The sequence below is a fragment of the Cajanus cajan genome, chromosome 9, assembly GCF_000230855.2.
Source record: "Cajanus cajan strain Asha chromosome 9, NIPB_CcT2T_4, whole genome shotgun sequence".
Taxonomy (NCBI): Eukaryota; Viridiplantae; Streptophyta; class Magnoliopsida; order Fabales; family Fabaceae; genus Cajanus; species Cajanus cajan.
The window spans coordinates 8,426,800-8,448,962 of record NC_138525.1 but is presented as its reverse complement, the minus strand read 5'-3'; the positions used below and the strand labels follow the sequence as shown (position 1 = coordinate 8,448,962).

The 22,163-nt window shown below is 27.6% G+C and overlaps 2 protein-coding genes across 3 annotated transcripts; both read left to right on the top strand.

Annotated features, from left to right (window-relative positions):
* Positions 1-8,462: 8,462 nt before the first annotated feature.
* Positions 8,463-12,425, top strand: LOC109805282 (U-box domain-containing protein 45). 2 transcript variants are annotated; one of them, XM_083063565.1, is made up of 3 exons: positions 8,463-8,860; positions 10,523-10,634; positions 11,293-12,425. In XM_083063565.1, the coding sequence occupies exons 1-3, from the start codon at positions 8,761-8,763 to the stop codon at positions 12,143-12,145; spliced, it is 1,065 nt and encodes a 354-aa protein (XP_082919691.1). In that variant the 5' UTR covers positions 8,463-8,760; the 3' UTR covers positions 12,146-12,425. The 2 variants fall into 2 exon arrangements, with proteins under 2 accessions (XP_082919691.1, XP_020222904.1); XM_020367315.3 differs by lacking the exon at positions 10,523-10,634.
* A 1,978-nt stretch (positions 12,426-14,403) lies between these two features.
* Positions 14,404-17,204, top strand: LOC109805219 (putative aquaporin NIP-type). The gene is made up of 5 exons (XM_020367238.2): positions 14,404-14,647; positions 14,748-14,969; positions 16,204-16,401; positions 16,527-16,588; positions 16,769-17,204. The coding sequence occupies exons 1-5, from the start codon at positions 14,516-14,518 to the stop codon at positions 16,935-16,937; spliced, it is 783 nt and encodes a 260-aa protein (XP_020222827.1). The 5' UTR covers positions 14,404-14,515; the 3' UTR covers positions 16,938-17,204.
* Positions 17,205-22,163: the final 4,959 nt, after the last annotated feature.

Below are 22,163 nucleotides of genomic sequence, written 5' to 3'. Positions count from 1 at the left end.
AATTAAATCAATATCTTTAATTTGATTTATTGTATCCAGGTTTAGCAGTTAAAATTTAAATCAAATTAATTAAAATTAGATATGAATTGTAGCATTTGAAAGAAAAAAAAAATGACATGAACACAATAACGAAACGAGTGACCTTAAAAAATTTAGAGTTAGAAATGGGTTTTTAATTTTCTTTATGAAAAGATATTGACGCCACACTAAAAAAAATTGAGAAGATGAGTGGTAAATCATGATCACTACAAGTTGTATTGATAAAATTATATTTAGTTATTTGTCCTAAAATAATGGAGAGATTATCACGATGAAAAATATTCTATTTGATTACTGTGCAAGTTTCCCTTAGTTGTTTACAAGAGATACATAGTTATGCAATTACTGAAGTACAAGTGAATTCGCATCAATATTTTCACAAATAATTGAATTATCACTGTCATTAGTTTACATATTATAATACATCCTATTACTGGAAATTACTTTCTAAACACTCACTAAATATTATAAAAACACTAAAAATCCAACTAAAAAAAGATATGAAAAAAAAGACATCCAAACGTATTCAAATAAAACTAAATACAAAATATACATTTAAAATAAGATAATGAACTTATTTTAGTGTAGCCTCTATACCACTTTGATCTTATATATCTTTCTTTAATCTCTTGGCCTTTGTTTCATTATTTAACTTTCAGATTTTTCATAGAACCTCCAATATCACGCATTTATTAGTTTTTTTTTTAATTTTTTTTAAGTTGACTGGTTGGTACTCTATAAAAAATTCAAACATAAAATTAGATACTAATTTTTAGAGGACACATGATTTTAATAAAGAAGGAATTAAAATAACTTCTAAAATGATTTTAGTCAAAAATAAATGTTTAAATTTATCTTAAAAATATATAAAATAAAATATTATTAGTCTTCTTTCAAGTCTCCATAAGATGAATACAACAATTGTTATAAATGACAAACCGAAAACTAAATTTGATATGAAAACATGACAATAGAAACTTTTTAAAAACTAGTTGTACTTTTCTCTGAATTACTATACGTAATAATAAATGTCTCATATATATCATTGGGACTTAGGGGCTGAGCAGAACCACATGAACTATGACTAGTCAATCCATAAATATTTAATGTTTAATTTAAAATGATTATTGCATATATATGTATACATCACGCGTGCACATCTTATAAAATTGACACCTTAGGCTACGATGTGACCGATTCACATAATTGTGCTTCAAACGTATGAAAAAATGGCCCTATTCCTATTTTGTTTCCCTCCATCATTAAGGGGACCCCTCCTTTAAAAAATTGTGGTCACATTAATGTGAAACATTTAAAGGGCATTAATCCAATACTTATCGATGCAATCACACACAATCGCCAATGGGGTTTCTATCGGCTATTGTCATTTCTTTGTCTTGAGAAACTACTTTTTCCTCTTGACTCAATTAGCATAACAATTATGATGATTGAATATAAAAGTTTTTTATTATTATATATTTATTCATTTTCAACCATTAAGTTGATGTTGGTGATTCATTTTATTTTACCTCTTTCTAAATAACGATATATGGATATAATATAATTTGATATTTTGAAAGGGAAAAAAGATAGAAATATATATAGATAAGAATAAGAATAAAAATAAATTATTGAAAAATATAACCTGTATATAATTTTTATGCGTAATTTTTAATAGAACTTTTTTCATATTGATTTCTTAATTGATGTCATGAAAGCATAAGTTAGCAGGATCCATACAGATATAATTAGTAATAATACAATAAAAGATTGTACAGGAAAAAAAAATGAAAGATGTTAAATTTAATGAGTGGATAAACTATATATAAAGTATGAGTTTATTAAATATATGTATGTAGGGGTAAAAAAAAGGTTTCATGAGATAGATGAATTAAAAAATCATTCTTGATAAGATTTTTAAGAATCATTAAAAATTAATAAATTTATTATAGTACACATATTTATATTTTTAATACACATACTATATACTATTTTTTCTATTAGTGAGTGAGTGGCATAGAGTACCTTATATATGTCCTTATCAATGGGCTAAGAAGAAGACAGCCACGTGGCAGAGAGTAATTAATTACTTGCATTGCTTGACCCAAGATTCCTAATCTTGTGCCCCTTTTTTCAGAGTGTCGTACTTTTGAATAGTCCCTAAACCTGCTTACAATTACGAACGGGGGGACCTTATAGTTTAGCGTAGATCATCACTAATTCTCAATTCATTATGTGAATTCAAATTTAATGCTTTAATTACACTTTTTATTTATACAGTTTTATAATCTCACAAATCTTTTACTTGGATAAAAAGTTGTGAGAATTTAAAAGAAATATTGTCACAGAATTATCTTAATTATGATTGTTTAAAAGAAAAAACCTCATTAAATTATCCTAATTTTGACAATTTTACTATATCAGGAAATTTTTTTTTGATATATCATAATAATCTCCTTGCAAATATCGATATTGGTTATCTTAATTCATTAGAAATTAGACTGGTAAGAAAATTTCTAAAAGAACCACTTTATTTCATTATTTCACCTTTTTGTTATATATACCCTGAGCATTCATTATATATCGAAGGAATGACATAAACATGGATTGTAAACTTCCTTGAGCATCACCAGTCTTATTCTTTCAATTATAATGTACAAGATTTGACTGCTTGCTTTACCAAATCTTTCAAATTTAATTACTTCCTTCCCAAACAAAGTCCTCCTTCACTCTCATGCTGAAGAACCATCCACCAAACTTCTCATATCCACCACCTTAGCCATAATATTTCCTAACTTGGGAAACAAAATTTGTGAAAAATTTCTATGATTATAACTTACAAAATTGAGAAACTTTGGGGTAAAATATGCAATATTAAGTTAAATTTAATTGTATTACATGTCCATTTTCATGATAAAATTGATTTTTTTTTTATATATATGAAAGTTTTTAGATTATATATTTTTTCCTTGAATTCTGACTTTAATTAATCCTTGATTTTTCAATCAATATAAAACATAAAATAATATTTAACATGGGTTTAAATCAATTGATTAAGTATAGTGCCTGAGTTGTTATAAACTCTCTCTATGCTGTGTATAATTCTCATGTATGAAAAAAATACATAAGTGATATTTTTCAAACTACTATTTAAATAAATAATTGTAAAATATACAAAATATTTGCTAATTTTCCATAAATTTAATTAGAATGAATAAACACACATGCTTAAGACAATTAATTAATATTTTGATAATGTGGTAATGTGACATGTCATCTTTTTTTTTTTTTTTTGTGTGTATTGTGTTATATATATAAGGAGTTAACGTTGTCCATCAGTTAAACGAAAAAAATCACATTAAATTTCTTTAAAATTAAGAGACTAAATTAAACTTTTTAATAAAAGACTAAATTGAATCAATTAAATACAATGAAGACCAAAAAAAAAAAAATAGTCTTCATTTTATTATGCAACTTATTAGAAAAGGGCATATTTCTTGCCTCATGCGATGAGCTATATATCTTATATCTACCTTAATTTCTTTATAAATACTTGTTTTTTTAAATATTATTATTTATAAGCTAAAAATAACTTCATAAGAGATAAGTTAATACAAGAGTTTTTATAAATTAATTAATACATGAATTAAGTTTAATTTTAAAAAAGTTTATTTCATTTTTTTAATGAAGAAAATTTCACCCATATACTAATTATATATATATATATATTAAGTTTATTATGTATTTAAAACAAGCTAATAATGTGGCTTTGTTAAATGTTTTATTTTTGAACATCTTAGCCATGACCATGACAGTGACGCGGGTAGTTAGAAACATTATGGAAACTCAAAAGACATAACTCAATAGCTGGTACAGATCAGGAAAAGAAAATATGCTGGAAAGATTAAAGTGAAAGAATCTTGTAAAAAAAATCACTTCAACCTCAAGGAAGGAATTTAATCAATTTATTCACGCCTTAATTTTTTAATCAACACCCTTTTGCCTTTTTCATTTTCATCCCCCTATTATAATTATATATCATCCATTAATTAATACTGCCACTATTTTATATTGCACACAAAACGTGTACTCTACGACAGCTTAAAAAAAATACTTGTACTTTACGAACAAATATATGTCATGTGGCAAAAGTACACAGTAATGTGCCAACAAACGGTTCCACATCAAAAACTAAATTCCAACAAACCCTTTTAATTTTTATTTTTATTATTTATTTATATTATATTATCCTCCAACCAGGTTGCTCATCCGTACCTTTTAAGCACATTTTCCCAGTTGATAATGGTGATTTTTCCTTATTGAACTATGCAACAAAAAAGGCTATAGTCATCGCCATTATTAATTCATAGATGCTTCGATTTAAAATTGAGTTATTAGTTAAATAGATTAAGAGGATAATTGCATACACAATGGTGGGGCTTATGAGGAAGAGTCTTGACAGTTTTAGATTTGGCAACCACCACCTATAAAGTTGTTGATTGGTTCAGAAGAGATATCATATCTTACAATTTTTATTTCTCATACTCATATTAAAAAGAAATAGTCACAAAACATTCGTATGCTTGGATTAATTTTGTGATAAAATTGTGAGTATAAAAGCAACCTTAACTTTTTTCTTTTTTTTTTTACAAAAAAAAAAAGAAGATAAAGTGGATAAAAAAGAAATTCAAAGCAAAGAGCTTTCTGGCTAGCTTATTGGAAGTTACTTTGAGATAATGATTTACAAAGGCATGAGCGGGAATAATATAAAGTTGTAACTAATACTATATGGTTGTTTGGAAAAAAATGTCATCTCTTGCATCCGAGTTTTGTTTGATAATAAAAAGAGAAAATACTACATCTTGTTATGTTTTAACAAGGTTAAAGTATAAATTTAATCCCTTATTTTAATATTTGGTTTTAGTTTGTTCTCTTAATTATAAAAAAAAATATTATTATTTTAAGAATGTCTTTGTTAGACTAAATTGACCTTTTGATTAATTAATATCACATGATGAATTGTGAAGAATGTCACATCAATTAAAATTAATATTATTAATGTTAGAATTAACAAAAAGGATTGATAAAAACATTTTTTAACAAGTCAATATTTCTTTTTAATTAAGATATAAAAAAATCACAAATAAAGATAAGGACCACAATTCTATTTTAACATTTTAATAACGTGTTTTTTTTTCAATGTTAACAAAAATCCCCTTATATAATAATTTTATCTACTTTAATAATATTACATTAAAAATAATTTTCAATATAGTTATTTATTAATTGATAATATAAAAATCCTAACATTCATACATTCTAATAAAAAATTATAATTTTTTAAATGAAATTAAAACAACATATAAACGAAAGGATTGGTAATTAGCTCTAATTTTATATAAGATAATATTTTATTATAATAATTTATATATATAAACTATATATAAGCACAAAATATATATAAAAATAACAAAGTATATATATACTATAAAAATGTTATTTCCATGTAAAAATGAAAATACTTAATTTTAATTATTAAATTGAAATAAATAACTTAAATTGAAAGAATATAAATAAAATATCATTAAATGTATTATTGTTAGTAATATCATTATTGTCTCGCTAATAATAATGATAATAATAATAATAAAAATAAATAATCACATTAATAAAAATATGTAATCTTTATTTATAACTTTTTAATTTAAACGATTTATTTTAAGTAGGGGTGTGCAAAAAATTTAAATTGATCCGAACCGATCCATAACCGATCCGATCCGTTTTGAAAAATCCGATCCATTTTGAAAAAAAATCCGAACTGAACCTCTTTATAAAACCGATTCAATTATCCGATCCATTTTTATAAAGTGGATCGGTTTGGTTCGGTTTGATTTAAAAAAAAAAACCGATTCATATGTGAATAAAAAGTGGATAACCGCACCACACCGAACCGATCCATTTTCAAAAAATCAATCATATTTTAAAAAAATCAAACCGATCCACTTTATAAAAATGGATCAGTTAACCAATCCACTTTTATAAAATGATTTAGTTTGGTTCGGTTCGAATTTTTCAAAAAACCGATCCATGAACAATCCTAATTTTAAGTTAAAAGTTGATATCAAATATTCTCATTACGTTAAAAATAAAATATATGTAATATACGCTTTCACACTCTACATACACACCACATGCAATGAGAGGAAAACAAAACTCTATTAGCTTTAGTTTATAATGTTAAGCCATAATTGAGCACATGATAATTAAAATGTAATAGAGTTCAATTACCCTTATAAAAAAGAAAAGTATGTTAACCGAAGCATAAAAATTAATCTTTGGCATTTTAATTTTGCTGCTACAAATAATACCAAGTACATAATAATTAAGTAAATGAAAGAGAAAATAATTGCAATGACTAACATTTAGATGTAATTATAGCTAAAACTATAGTCAACTGCACCTAACTGCCAATTAAATCGTCTACCTAGCAATTATAATCTAACAATCACATCAATCTTTTTAGAAACATTTGTTAATTTCACACACATTTTATGGCCTTAAGGGCCTAACACATAGGTTATTCAAGTTCAACACATGTAGAGGAGGGCATATTGGTGATTAAAAAAATCAGAAAAACTGAAAATTGTAGACGAAAAGTCTTGAGAATTATATATCTGGTAGACTATGTTTGTATAATACCACCACGTTGCCAAACATGTAACGACAAAATATAATAAAGGAACAACAACTCCTATAGTTTCTTCCTACCGAACTACCGAAACTAACGACTACACTCTACACATTATCCTATCTATATAAACCAACATTATTTTATTTTATTGTATAAGAGTATTTTTTACGAGTCTTTATACAATAAGACTTATTTATTTATTTATTTTTATTTTTAACCTTTATTTATTTTAACTTATCTTTTCATATTTATTTTTAAACTAAATTATATACTTTAAAAATAATTTATGTTGTAATATAGGTTATTTATTATAAATTTAAAATATAATTTATATTAAAATAGTATTAAGTATAATTTTAAATATAATACTTATTTATATATAATTTATAATAAATTTTACTTACGTAAAATAAATATTCAATACATTAATTACATATTTAAAATACTAACTTTAAATAATAATGATCATTTATGAAAAATAGTGATAAATCTTAATATGTGATTGTAAATATACATAAAATATGTAATTTTTTTTTAAATATAATTTATTTCATATTTAAGATTAAAATTTAAATTATTAATAATTTATTAAAAGACACGAGTTATTATCATTCATTTGTATCATATAGTGTATATTTTAACGAACCTAACATATTTAACAACTTTTTTTTCTTCGTTTTTTAAAGGAAAAGATCGAATTAGAAATGTTTAAGAGAAAATAAGGTTTTGTATTTCATCCGCTAAAAATTATTAATGCTATTAACCGTTAAAATAAAATAAGTACTTATATTTTATTAAATTTAATTTTCACTGGTAATACACCATGTAAAAGGATCCTCTTTTTAAAACGACAGATGTTATAGCCTAATATATTTTTGGTCAAAGCATAAAGTGTTTTTCAAAATATTGTTAAAAACTAATTTTTGCTTAAACATGATGTTTTTATACACACATTATTTTGAAATAGAATTTAATTTAAATTAAAATAAATTCTAAACCTATAACTATTCTATGTTGTCTTTCAATTATATACAAAATGAGAGGGTGATCCAGTGTGGCCAATATCACCGACACTTTTTTTTTTTTTTTTTTCGTAAAATCATTTATTCATGTAATGTAATTGTTTTTAATTCGTAAGAATCAAATTTGATATTAAGATATTTATAACTACGAAGCTAATTGAGTCAGACTTCTTGATGTTCTATTTCTTTTTTATGTACAGATTTTGTATTTAATATAATAATATATTTTTATTTATAGAAAATATTAATTTTTTATATATATATACGTGAAAAATTAATTTTTCTTTATTAAGTCATGCTTTTACTTAGCCCCTTAAGTTGAAACCTTGCCTTCGACTAGATTATATTGACTTATATAAAATTTACTTTAAAAATAATAATATTTAAATTGATTATTAATTAACTGACTGTATTGAAACTTTTTGGTCTATAACACTTAATAAACATTTTATTGTTAAAATATTTTTATAACAAGTGAATATTTATAGAAATGCATGGTAATAATATATTTTTGAAGCAGATTCTTTAGTATTAGGTAAAAAATAATTAAAATATGTCAAATAATGTGTGAATAGGCTTCTTTAGTTGAAAATTAGATAATCTGGGAAATAATGAAATGTTAGTTGAATGAAGTTAACTAAAGAGTGTTTGAGTGGTTTGGCAGTGAGAAAGAAAAATGTTAGTATAAGTTTGGCAATTTGAAATGAGAGTTGAATAAAGAAAGAAAGAAAGAAAGAAAGTGTCTCAACCAACAACTACCCTCTCTCTCTCTATATATACCAACACAGTACAACAATAACACTGTTGTGTTGTGTTGTGTTGTGAGTTATAACTGTTGCTTAACGCAATCAACTCTCTCTCTCTTTCTCTTTGTGATGGAGGAGGCGGTGGCCGTACGGCGAGCCTTGGAGCTGCTCAACCAGAACGACCCCGTTTTGAGGGTGGAAGCCGCCAGGGACATACGCCGCCTCACCAAGACCTCCCACCGCTGCCGCCGCCACCTCCGACATGCCGTGCCGCCACTCGTCTCCATGCTCCGAGTCGACTCGCCCGAGTTCCACGAACCCGCGCTTCTCGCTCTGCTTAACCTCGCCGTCAAAGACGAAAAGTACGCCTCACTACTCTCAACCCTCTTTTTTCTTCAATCTCTATTCACCGACACGTATTAATATTTAACAAAAATAAACGGTTACGCATATTATTCAAGTAAAAATTTAATTCTGATTCAAAAACATCACTCATAATAACATCTGTGTATAATTTTTTTTTAATGTATTCTCAAACTGCTTTCTTAACGGGAAAAAATAAATTATTTTGACTATATGGATATTGGTAATAGTAATTATTATATTTTATTTGGTGAAGGATGTTTGTTTGTTATACTATAATTTTGGTTTAGGTTTTAATTCGGGTATCCGAGATACTCCTCTGAGTTGGTGCGAATAACTTTGGTTTCTATATTATTTTTCTTCTGATTCCTCAATTCGTGTGGGTATTGTGAAACATATTGGATCCATGGAAGTTGTCAAGTTGGGAATAGAATACAAGTGCCATGAATAATTTTGATTTGGTAAACAGACAAATGCATGGTACAATAACGAGGAGTTTTTTATTTGTGGATATTTAGAAGAGGTTATGAGAAGTTTATAAAATAGTTAATGTCATTAGTTTTTAATTATTTTTGTTTGTTTAACTTATTAAATAAACTAGATTTAGTTAATTAAAATAGGTTTCGTAATTAAATTTATGATATAAACCTTCACATAATAAAAAATTATTAAACAAGTTTACTCAGCGCACTCTTTCTTAGTCTTCTCTTATTTTTTTATTTACATCCCATTTATTAGTGAGAAAAATACAACAAATTTCAGGCCTTATATTATTTTCTTTTAAATTTTAGCAAGATATTTGATGGGACTTAAGGAAGAAAGATGATGGGTTTGAATGAAATTTTCACGGCTGGTATTCCCCTTTTTGTTACAAAAAAGAAAAAAACAATTTTCATGGATTGGAATTAAAATGCAAAAGTTGGTTGGTTGAATTTTGGGGGGGGGGGGAATGAATAATAGGAAAAGAGAAAAATTGAGGTGATGATTGAGTATTTGCTTGTCATACTTTTCAATTTTAATATTTTTCACTTTTTTATACTGTGTTTATCGTTGTTTCTTATGGATTGGATGCGTGCATAAACTAGTTAACAAGAAATAATTGGATGCTTTAACAGTAGATTCTGATCCAATTGTAGGGTAGTTTTTATTTGGTACAAATGGTTCACTTTACCTTTTTAACGTTTTAGATTTGTCTTCTTTTCAAGAAGTTAACCTGATATCATTTGTTGGCGAAATACTATTAGCTAGGAGGAGTCTGCAAAAAGTTGTACAGGATAGCAAATAGAAAACAGAATTCAAACAAATGATATATGATTTAGGTGTGGTTTAATTTTTAAAATATCACAAAGAAAACAATAAAAACAAATTTATTCTATAAAATTATTAAATAATAAATTATAATTGTAGATAAAAACATATAAACTTGACAAGAAAAAAGCCAACAATCAACCTAAACACCGAATAAAACCTTTAGTTGGGGGAATTCTGGTTATTGTTGTCCTATTTGACTTTCCCATATGAATGCACTGCGTCCTCTTGTTTTTAATGTTTATTGTTGGAGATGGTTCATGTCCATTCATTCAATGCCGTATTCAATCACCGAATTGCTTTATTCAACTTTCGTACTCTTCTTTTCATTAAGGCTATGCTTGTGGTTGTAGGTGGAATGGAAAATAAAGATGGAACGGAAAGACAAAAAAATATTAAAATAGAATGTTTTGGTTTTACTAATTGCTGCCTGGTGAAATCACTTTCATATCTCACTTTCAGCCTGTAAGAGTGGCCAACATTTTATATTGGGATGTGAATCATTTAAGCTCCTCCTCTCTTTCCTTCTTTTTTGTATCATTAAGTTTGAAGTATTTAAAATTTTCACGCCTCGATTTTCCATGTAGTCAAAAAAGCATAACCAAAAATTTCTAGTTTTGGGTTGTGTTTTGATTCCTAATTAGCTTTTATATTAAACGCTTTTGAGAAGAGAAGACCATACTTTTATGTGTTCTATATTCAAATTTCCCTTTTCTCTCTTTTTGGGTCCCGGGGTGGGTAGGGATTTTGAGGCTTATAATTTATCTAATAACAGATAGATTGTCGGGTCCATAAATGAGCTATGATCATAGAAAATATCTTCATATTCAACTTCAGCAAGGAATTAATTATTTACAAACTCTAGCCATCTTCATAAGATTAAGAGAGTAAATCAGGGGATCTAATGTTAATCATGCATCTGATGCCTGTTTTAGTATGTTCCAGCTTGTGATTGAAGAAAATCTGATAATCTAATATGAAAAATAAAAGGATTATTCACGCAGTTAAACATGCACTAAAAACTGTCTTCCTTTATCAAATGCTTTAGATTCAATGATGTTTAACTTTCTGCTATGTAATTACTATGGCTCAAACATAATTCATTCCTATTCTTATCAAACAGGAACAAAATTAACATTGTGGAAGCCGGTGCATTGGAGCCGATAGTTAGTTTCCTCACATCACAAAATCCAAATCTGCAGGAGTATGCAACTGCATCATTGCTCACTCTATCAGCCTCTCCAACCAACAAACCAATCATCAGTGATTGTGGCACCATTCCTCTTCTTGTGAATATTCTCAGAGATGGAACCCCACAAGCTAAAGCCGATGCTGTAATGGCTCTGTCCAATTTGTCAACACACCCTGATAACCTCAGCATCATCCTTAAAACAAATGCAATGCCATGTATAGTCGACCTTCTCAAAACTTGTAGAAAGTCCTCAAAAATAGCTGTAAAATGTTCTGCTTTGATAGAATCCTTGGTGGGGTATGAGGAGGGAAGAATTGCCTTAACATGTGAAGACGGTGGGGTTCTTGCAGTTGTGGAGGTTCTTGAAAATGGTTCCCCCCAAAGTAGGGAACATGCTGTTGGAGCCCTTCTTATAATGTGCCAGAGTGATAGATGTAAATATAGGGAACCAATTCTCAGAGAAGGTGTTATTCCTGGACTTCTAGAGCTTACAGTTCAAGGGACCGCTAAGTCTCAGCCAAAGGCACGTACCCTTTTGCAGTTACTAAGAGAGTCTCCATATTCAAGACCTGAAGTTGAACCTGACACTCTTGAGAACATAGTGTGTGACATCATATCTCAGATTGATGGTGATGATCAATCTGGTAAAGCAAAGAAGATGCTAGCTGAGATGGTCCAAGTCAGCATGGAGCAGAGTTTGAGACATTTACAACAAAGGGCTCTTGTATGTACCCCTAGTGATATCCCTATTACAAATTGTGCTTCTCAAGTTTCTTCTAAATAATACTTGGGGCTCTTCTACTTTGTATCTATCTTTCTCTTTCCACTTGGAACTAGCAAGATAAATTTTCTGTTACATAAGAAAGAAAGAAAACTGAAAAGGAAAATAACATAGTAAAAAAATGCCAGTCCAGGCCATCATGGAGGTATCGAGTGACTGGTAATTGTCAATAAAATGATGTTGTAAAATGATAAGAGAATGAATTTCTAGTTGATTTGTAAAGGAATTGTTGTTGTATAAAATAATTTACAGAAGTAGTAAGGATCTTATCAATTCTTCTTCCTCCTCCTCTGTGCAATTGCGTAGTGAGAAAGAAATTGTACATAGTACATCTTGATAGGACTTTTTCTTTATGAAGTTTGGTATTTTAGATCTCAGAGAAGGACCCTTTAATGCTACTTTCATCAGTACAAGAATTTTTCTATTTGGGCGACAATAATGTAATACCTTTTTTTTATGGCAACATTGATGGTGATGTTGATGGAGTGAGGTTCTGGTGTTTGACCATTCAATTGCATCATTTTGAGGGGAAGGCTTAGATCGTTTGATAATGATGGATAATAATTAAGAACAGATATATTAATGCCTTAATATATAATTTATTTTGAGAAATATTTTTTTTTATTTAGATAATTATAATATTGGTCCGGAGTTTCTACTGTGGTAATTTTTTTTTCAAAAATTGTGAGTGTTCAAATGTGTGTATTCTCATTCTAACATAAATTATATTTAAAATTAAGATTTGGACCTTGAAAACTTAATTAAGGAGTTAAAAGTAATTATCAATAATTTAAAAAAATTCAAATAAAAAGTGCATAAATATATTTTATTCTTATATGTAATCACTTTATCGTATAATGTAGTAAATTATTAATTTTAATAATAATTATTTTATAAGTCATTTAAATTATATATAAAGATATATTATTTCTTCATTTTCATTCTTCTTAAGATCTATTTATTATTGAGTTTATTTATCTATTTGTTTAAAATATTTTTATTTTATTCCTTTTTGTCATTTTAAGCACAGTCTCTTTTAGTAACTTATTTCACTCTAATCTCCATTATGTTACATCATACACCCAATAACTATATATAACTATTTCTTTCTTCTATGTGCAACACATCAAATTAAGTCAATTTTTTTTTTACATTTTACTTTTTATTTAAATAAAATATATAGAGACAAAGTCTCTACCCCACTAATGCTTATAAATTAAACTCTTAAAAACTAAATTTATTTTCTAAAATTAACTAGTTATACGTGTATAATTTTTAAGGAAAAGAGTTATAATAACACCGTTGTAACTTTTATTAAGTATTACACAACTTAATAACTTTATATTAAATGTGAATTTTGTAAAAGCAACCGTTAGATTGAAAATTCTTTACTCTTAGATCATATATACAAAATTTTATATTAATCTAAGATGATTTGATACTTCATTCTTATAAAACAAAATTGACATAATATATACATTTCAAAATATATTAAAATATGAACATTTTGATTACCTTCAAGTTCTTGTTTAATTTTAACAAAATTTGATATACACATATAAAGTGATATGAACTTTCAATCTAACGGTTGGATTTATAAAATTCACATTTAATATAAATTTATTGAGCGATATAATTCTTAATAAAAATTACACCGATATTATTATAACCTCCTTATTTTTTAAAAAATTAAAATCTTCTCTTTTACCAATTAATGTCCTATGAATGTTTAGTACATGAAAAACTTTTCCATATACATGAAAATAATGATTCATGAGAATCATAACTCTAGATATCATAATTCTTAAAAATAATTAATATCTAGGTTGATTATAAATATTTTTAGGAATGTTTATAATCTTATCTAGGAATCAAATATTTTTATTGTATTAAATAAATAAATAAAGGTAATATGACATTTTTACTTTAATAAAATTTTATTTTGAACTAAATTTTAATTTCTTACCTCCTCCATGAGAAAAATTTCATAAAAATTTATATAAAATCTAAAATTTATTCTCAAAAAATAATATTTTCTACAAATGTTATTTTTTAAAATAACAAAAATGGTACATCAAACAAAAGGAAGACAACGAAACCCAAACAATACTAACATTACTAGAAAGTAAAAACTATAGTCCCTAGTGGTTAATATCTTTGAAACAGAATCTATCTAATATCCATTTTCAGTTCTGTATTATACGTTACGAATTTGATTGATTATTTAAAAGTAAAAATAAGTAGGAGAAAAAAAAAGTTGTTAGTTTATCAAAAATCACGGAACAATATTAGTATATCTTGATGCAAATAGTTTTGGTAACAAATAGCATCTCCAAAACTGCATGCCACTCACTCTGACACATTACCACAGCAATGGCCACCAAAGCCGAAGGCATCCAAGAAGAAGAATTCTCACGTATGGAAGATGGTGTTTCCTCTAGCCCTTCCAGATGTGACACATTACATAACTGTTGTTCAAACAACGTTGTAACCCTAGTACAGAAGGTTAGTCACTTGATCTTTTGACACAAGAATTAACAATTAATCACACACAAGTAAATGAGGGTGCATGATTGTTTTTTTTTTTTTTTGGGATTGTTACTAGGTGATCGCAGAATTGATTGGCACATATTTTGTGGTATTTGCGGGTTGTGGGTCTGTGGCAGTGAATAAGATCTATGGTTCTGTGACATTTCCTGGAATTTGTGTCACATGGGGGCTCATCGTAATGGTCATGATTTACTCAGTTAATCATATCTCTGGAGCTCACTTCAATCCTGCAGTCACCATCACTTTGGCCATCTTTCGCAGGTTTTCATATAAAGAGGTAACTTTCTCTGATTAGTTAATTGATTCGGATTTTAAAATTTGAGTTTCATCTAGTGCATGGTTCGCTTTTTTACCGAACTGAACTAGATCATTCTATAAAAATAAAATGGATCGATTCATTTAAAACAAAAAACAAAAAAACAGATTGAATTTTTTTCTTTTAAATAGTTTAATTTAGTGTAATTTGATTGTCTATATAATATTCATAATATATACTTCATTTTTTCAAATAACCAAATTCAAATGTTTTATGAATTCGATTAACTAAGTCATTTAAATCAAGTAATAATATATTTCATTTCTGTTTTGAATCGATTTGTTCCGTATGATTTTCTTAAACACTTATAATTTCATCTAATTCAATAAAAGTCAACAACTAATTAATAATTTTGATATGAGCAGCACACCATAATCACGTATAAATTTTTGAAGTCTCTTTTAGGATCAGTTTAGTTTAAAGGAGAGAATGAAAAGGGAGGAAAAAGATTTTAATAAAGGATGGTGGAAAGGAGGGAAAAGAATTTTAAAATTTTATTTGATTGAGAAGAGATGAGAAGAAAGAGAAAAGATAGTTATTTTCTTGTTTAATTTACAAGGAGATGAAAGAGATTTTAAAAACCATTTATTTATTTTTATATCCTTATAATTTTAAATTGAATAAAGTAAGATTATCTTGAATATTATATTAAAAATGCTATAAAATCTGTCTTTTATCCTAAAAATTGAAATAAAAACTTTTTTTTTAATTTTATTTGCGTCCAACCAAACACTATATTTGTTCATTATCTCCTAAATTTACAATATAACAACCAAAAAAAAAGTTTATACTTGGTGTTTTATCATATCATAATAAATAAGTTTGTTTATGAAAAAGATACTTAAAAAATACAAAATAAACTATCATCAAATACTTAAAAGAACTACTAGGATCACTTTAACGGTGAAAAAAGTCTCAAGTAGTGTGTTCTGTCTGTGCAATATAAAAATAGATAAAGAAAGAACAAGTTAAAAAACTCATCTGCTTAAAATTAAAAGAGTAAAAACTCAACTCATAAAAGGAAACAGGGAAAAAGGAAACTATTTTTTTTTTTTATATATATATCTTGATGTAGTGCTATGAATGCTTAGAATAAAATGTGAACCTTAATTTATATATAATGATTAAATTTGTTGGTTTCCTTGAAATAGGGTCTTATAGTGTGTTGGTATATATATAACTTTTGTGCATGCAGGTGCCACTGTACGTTATTGCTCAGTTGCTAGGGTCGATACTTGCTAGTGGCACATTAGCCCTAATGTTGGATGTAACGCCTAAAGATTACTTTGGAACAGTACCAGTTGGATCCATTGCACAGTCTTTAGTTGCTGAAATCATCATAACCTTTCTCTTGATGTTTGTTGTATCTGCTGTTGCTACAGATCACAGAGCGGTTTGCCCTCCTTCATATATATATCTTTAATAAATAGTTTTCATTTTTCACATTTTCCCTTTATTGATTTTTTGTGAATTCAAGATTCTTATAAGCATTTTGTACTCGGCTTGATAAATTCGCAGGTGAATGAATTTGCTGGAGTTGCAGTTGGCATGACAATAATGTTGAATGTCTTCATTGCCGGGTAATTAATTATTGGATTTTAATTTTAATACTCATTTTAGGCATCATTAAGAAGGATGATAAGTATTGTAATTATTGGGTTAAGAGTCATAACTTAAGTAATTAATTAACTACACACAACTTTGGTCTTATATATATGTTGGTTTGTTATTAAAATTGAAAATGGTTTTGTTGCATGCAGACCTGTATCAGGAGCTTCCATGAACCCTGCAAGAAGTATTGGACCTGCGCTTATAAAGCATGTTTACAAAGGGTTATGGATATACGTAATTGGTCCAATTATTGGAGCCATAGCTGGAGCACTTGCCTATAACCTTCTTAGATCCACAGAAATGCCATCTTCAGAATAAATCACTGAGACCAGTCCATGGGGAATTTCATCATTTTCTTTTTTGGTGTACAAAATTTCATTATTTTAGTCCGGCAAACTTTTGTATTTTTTTTTTGTTGACCAAATTTGGATTAGGTTTTACTAATTGAATGGTGTCGAAAGGTCCATGCAACTAGTGAGAATTTTAGAGGTTGAACTTCATCCAATATTGCTTTCGAAGGCTCGGGGTTTTGGATTAAGTGATGATTGGTTTCAGTTATAAATCTTTCAAACGTAGTTTTATTTAGTTACTGTACTTTTTTTTTTTTTTGACCCATTATATGTGAGAATTTTCTCTTGCTCTGGTTATTTGGAATTGATTTTATGATATTGTAGTAGTGTTTTCGATGAAATTTGATAAGTGAATTCTTTTAATCCAAGTAACAAATCAAGTTTTTAACTTAAATATGTTTTATAGAAGTAGTTTTAGTGATGACCTATAATCTCCATAAATAACTCAATAATTATTGAACAAATTTGTTATATAATATCAATAAATGATTAACGCATATTTCAATCAAATTAAAAGATTGAATTTGATATCTAATTTTACTGCTCTAACTAATACATGCTTATTCCTTGAATTATCTCCTTTCAACATCTTCGATTGTTAATATTTCAATCTTCTTCCTTCGATGTTTTTTCTTCGAGTAACTAAATCAACTATAACAAATAGATAAATATTATTATCTCTCTATTTTTTCTCCCGTGTAAATACGAGTCGTGTTATTTGATGAATAGTGGTTTCAGCGTTGGTTTACCAAGGCACGAAGTTGGAAACCAATAAAGATAATACTCGAATTGTTGAATTCAGCATTTAAGATACATGCATGTGAAGCATATTGACGTTGTAATAGTTGAGTTTTTTTAAAGTAATTATCGTAAATGTCAAATCAAAAGTGATTTTTGATTGCTTTACGATGTAAAGGTTTTCACATAGATATTCCTTCCTGAATATACGGTAAGCAAAAAAACAAAACCTCTTATTTGTGTCTCTTCCTAACTCGTTATTACTTTAATTGCTTAGTGGTAGCATTCCTTTCATTCTATCACTTCTCGAAAGTACTAATCATTGTTGGTAACACTTAGTTAGACGGCAGATTTTACATGTTAAATGTTGTTTGGCTGGATCAAAGGCTGAGAATCTTTTAGAACAATTAATAAAGAAGCAGTTACATGTTTCCGTGACATTACATTGAAAATGCTTGCCACACTAATCATGGAAAGCTTCATATGACTATTTTTCGGGAGGCTTGCGAAAATAGAAGCACTTTGCTAATTAATTACATTTATTTTATTTCTTTCTTCTGATTAAGCAGGGGTTGCCTGTACTTTGCCTTAATGTTTGATTTGCATGTGAATTGATCTTTATTTGGAATGGAAATGGTACAATTCATGCAATTAATTGGTGTATTACTCCTCTAAACCTACGTACAAGTAAAAATTATTATTTTTATATAAATTAAAAAAGTTCATTAAATATATTTAATTATCATAATTTTACATAAAATATATACTATATTTCTTAAAATATCTTTAACTATGATAAATTGTGCTTTTATTTATTATCTATTGAATACTTTTGAATTAAGAACATTAAATAAAATTGATTTAATTAAAATTTATTTATATCTTAATTAAAAAGTTTTAAACATTTTTTTTCTCATACATAGATGCAGATAAAGTATTACTGATCAGGATCCTCATCCATCAGGACGTGGTCTTGGATTTCTTCCTAAAGAAGGTCATGGTGTGTATATGGCAAGGTGTGGTTTTATCTTGTGATTACAATATTCTTTTGTTTATTGACCATGAGAAATACAAAGCAGATGGAAAAAGAAATTTGAAATTGGTCTTCAGCAGTTGTCTTAATACAAAATATTACAGTATTAAGACATTGGAGATTTCTCCTTTTTTAAATCTTTTCCATTTGATATTTCTTTTTAATTTTGTGAGTACCCATCTAACATTTTAATACAGGGACAACATTTATCTACCAGACTGAAAAGCAATGAATAAGAACTAAATTGTTTACATCAAATGTTAACACTGAATTGTTCACCATCGCTCATTGGAACCAACAATTTTACCAGCAAGACAAAAAAGCAAAGGAAATTAAAATGAAATGAACAAGAAGTACCTAAAAATAAAATAGAATAAGATGAAGATGAATAAAGAAACAAAGTTTGAACAAGGAAGATAAATGAAACAATGAAGCTGTTGTTTGATGAAGTCCTCAGCCAAATAACATTGTGATTGACAATGCTCCCAAACCAGCCAAAAGCAGCAACCCCACAACTCTGTTTTGAGAAGCAGAGTAATAGTTTGCAAAAGCATCCCCTGGCACACCCGTTACATATATAAACCTTGGCGGTGGTGGTGTTGGTGGTGGTCGTGATGGCGGTGGTGGCGGTGGTTTTGATGGTGGTGGAGGTGGTGGTGATTGATCACAATTTTGTGGTGAGGAAATCTCAGGGAGGAGTAGTGGCGGCGGCGAAGGTGGTGGTGGAGGAGGAGGAGATAGAAGTTGTTCATCACATGGGCTTCCACAAGGACATGATCCACATTTGATTTCAGTATATGGTGGCTGGGAAACCAGTGGTTGATCTAAGTTGCTAGAAATTGTAACACACAAAAGAAGCAGCAGCACTATTGTAAGTTTTTGAGGACTCCAACTCTTTGTTGGAGACACCATTGTGTACTTGGAATTTGGTTCCTTTTGAGGCAAGGTATATAAATAAGAACTTGTATGTGAAGTAGGGTGTGTGAATCTTTTTGGATTGCTTACGTTTCTTGCACGTATAATATGCCAAAGCAATGGTCACTTATTTGGTTAACATGGGCATTTAAAAAAACAAAACATTTAACAACTTGATCTAATTAGTTCACTTGGCAAATGTTTGTATAGACATAACTTGTATCTGCATGAAAATTAAGAATTTCAATCCTATGAGTTTAGGAGAAACTTCAGGTTTTGGGAGGGAAGGATTAAGTTGTGAGATTTTTTTGACAGACTTTGTTATTATTATTGGTGAAGTATTTATTGATTGTTTTTAATGATGAATTTTATCAAAGAGAGTAGTTTGATCACTTTTAGTACTCTCTAACAATGTATTTTATTTTCTTTGTTTAAATATAAAATGCAATTCTTAATACGAATTATTATAGAGCAAATTATATGATGTTTCTTATACAAGCTCATCTTTTATACAATCAATATACAAAAATTGTTTAACAATTTTTATCAATAAATAAATATAACTTTATAAGTAAAGAGTCATTAAAAATGCGAGAGACCCATTAATGTTAACAACTTAATAAGAATTGAACAAATAAAAAAAAAATAAACAAAATACTTATTAAGAAAGATGATATATGAGGTCCATCAAAATTCACTCAAACAACTCAATACTATAATACTTGTAATTAGATCTTCTTTTTTAATATTTTTGTTTTCCATTCATATTCCTTGAATATGGAATATTGTTTAGGAGATTTAAAATCAAGTTTCACACAAATAAAAAATTGTTAGTAATTTCCTATGTTTGGGTACAATGATTCTATAATTGTGTGATAATGGGAGATCTTAAGAAACAAAAGTGAAAAAATTGTATAAATATATTCCTACCTTTTGCATCAAGCATATGGTGACACACTAATTACAAGATAGCTTCTCCTTCATTCTCTCTACCCCCCACCGTCCTATGTTAGTTAACTCTATTGCAATGTGTTCATACATCTATGTGCGATTTCTTGCACATTCGACAAGATTATAGAATTTTGTTAGTTGTTGTGAAGAACAAATTATCTTGGACTTAGTCTCCTCTAGTCAATAATGGGTTCTCCTTTGTGTGGCAGGGAAGGTAAACACAATTAAATTACATATTTAAGTATACTCAATTGTTTCAAAGATAATTTTTACATAAATTTCAAGTCCGTTTTTTTTATTAGGTATTGGTAAATATTCCATATCATTCTTTCTAGCTTTGCATCAAAAATTTTTTATATATAACAAAATACTTACTTAACTTTGCATAAAGTGTAAAGCTGGCATTATTCCTCCCCATACGTGACCAATTATTGGCATCTTCATTTAATGTAGCTTGCACTTGACATATAAGTATCTCATGATTCTGCTATTTCCCTTTCATCATTTTTAGTATGAACCTTATAGCTAAGTTTAATTACACAAGTCTAGTAGCGTTTAATAGACTTTGAATAATTGACTTAAAGACTATACACATATTGAGTTTCTATTTAATCGTGTAATATTAAGTTTTACCTTCTTTAAAAGCCAAATTTTGACGCACTGTAGTAAAAGATTGTTTTGGGATAAGAGATTAAGAAAGGAATAAAATGTTGTGTAAGAGGATTAAGAAAGTGCACTACCAACCTGAGTAGAGAATCATTGCCTTTTGTCTTGAAAATTCTTGGCCACCTCGTAGTTGTATGTCAATTGTTCTTGAACAAAGTAAACTCTCTATTTTGCACAGATGCATCTAGAGACAAATTTAAAATAGAACATGAATAAGAAAGCAGAAGTTTTTGAATAATGTTACTTTTATAACATTCTTTTTCCTTTTTTGTGTCTTTTTTCTGTAAAAAATAATACAAAGATGGCATTGCTGAAATTTTCTTACCAATCATAGACAGCAAAGATGCGTTGGGAAACATGAAAATAGAAAAGAAAAAAAAAAAGAAAAAAAAAAGAAGAAGTTAATATTTAGTCATTTTAAATTTTCACAAACCAGTATGCAATTCAATTAGTTTATTTTGAAAAAATAATCATCGTTTTAAACAATTTTAGTGATTTTTTTAAGATAAGAAATTATTTCTCAAATATAAATTCACGTTAATACTCATTCAATGCATGATCAAGGGTACTAAGAATATATTAAATATTATAGGCTTTAGGTTTAGGTTTATTAATAAAAAATAATATTTTTTATTTATTTTTATAAAGTAAAAAAAAAGTTATATATATATATATATATCTTATTAAAAAAAACTTTTAAAATTTATTTTAGACTTCATTTATCGTTGAGTTAGTCCTGATTCAATAATAAAAAATAATATAATTTTCTTGTTAATATTTAAAAGTTCAAATACGAATAGAAACTGTAATGCAAATATTTATGTTGGTTCATAAAGTTAAGTAACTTGAGAATACCATTGAAGCAAATAAATTCTTATAAAAAGGATTTTA

What these genes read in the sequence shown, in the direction of transcription:
- LOC109805282 (XM_020367315.3), top strand. Translation starts at nt 8,628, where the DNA reads ATGGAGGAGGCGGTGGCCGTACGGCGAGCCTTGGAGCTGCTCAACCAG. An exon ending in CTCGCCGTCAAAGACGAAAA is followed by an intron (nt 8,861 to 11,292) that starts GTACGCCTCACT and finishes CTTATCAAACAG; the next exon opens with GAACAAAATTAACATTGTGG.
- LOC109805219 (XM_020367238.2), top strand. Translation starts at nt 14,516, where the DNA reads ATGGCCACCAAAGCCGAAGGCATCCAAGAAGAAGAATTCTCACGTATG. An exon ending in TTGTAACCCTAGTACAGAAG is followed by an intron (nt 14,648 to 14,747) that starts GTTAGTCACTTG and finishes GATTGTTACTAG; the next exon opens with GTGATCGCAGAATTGATTGG. An exon ending in TTGCTACAGATCACAGAGCG is followed by an intron (nt 16,402 to 16,526) that starts GTTTGCCCTCCT and finishes ATAAATTCGCAG; the next exon opens with GTGAATGAATTTGCTGGAGT.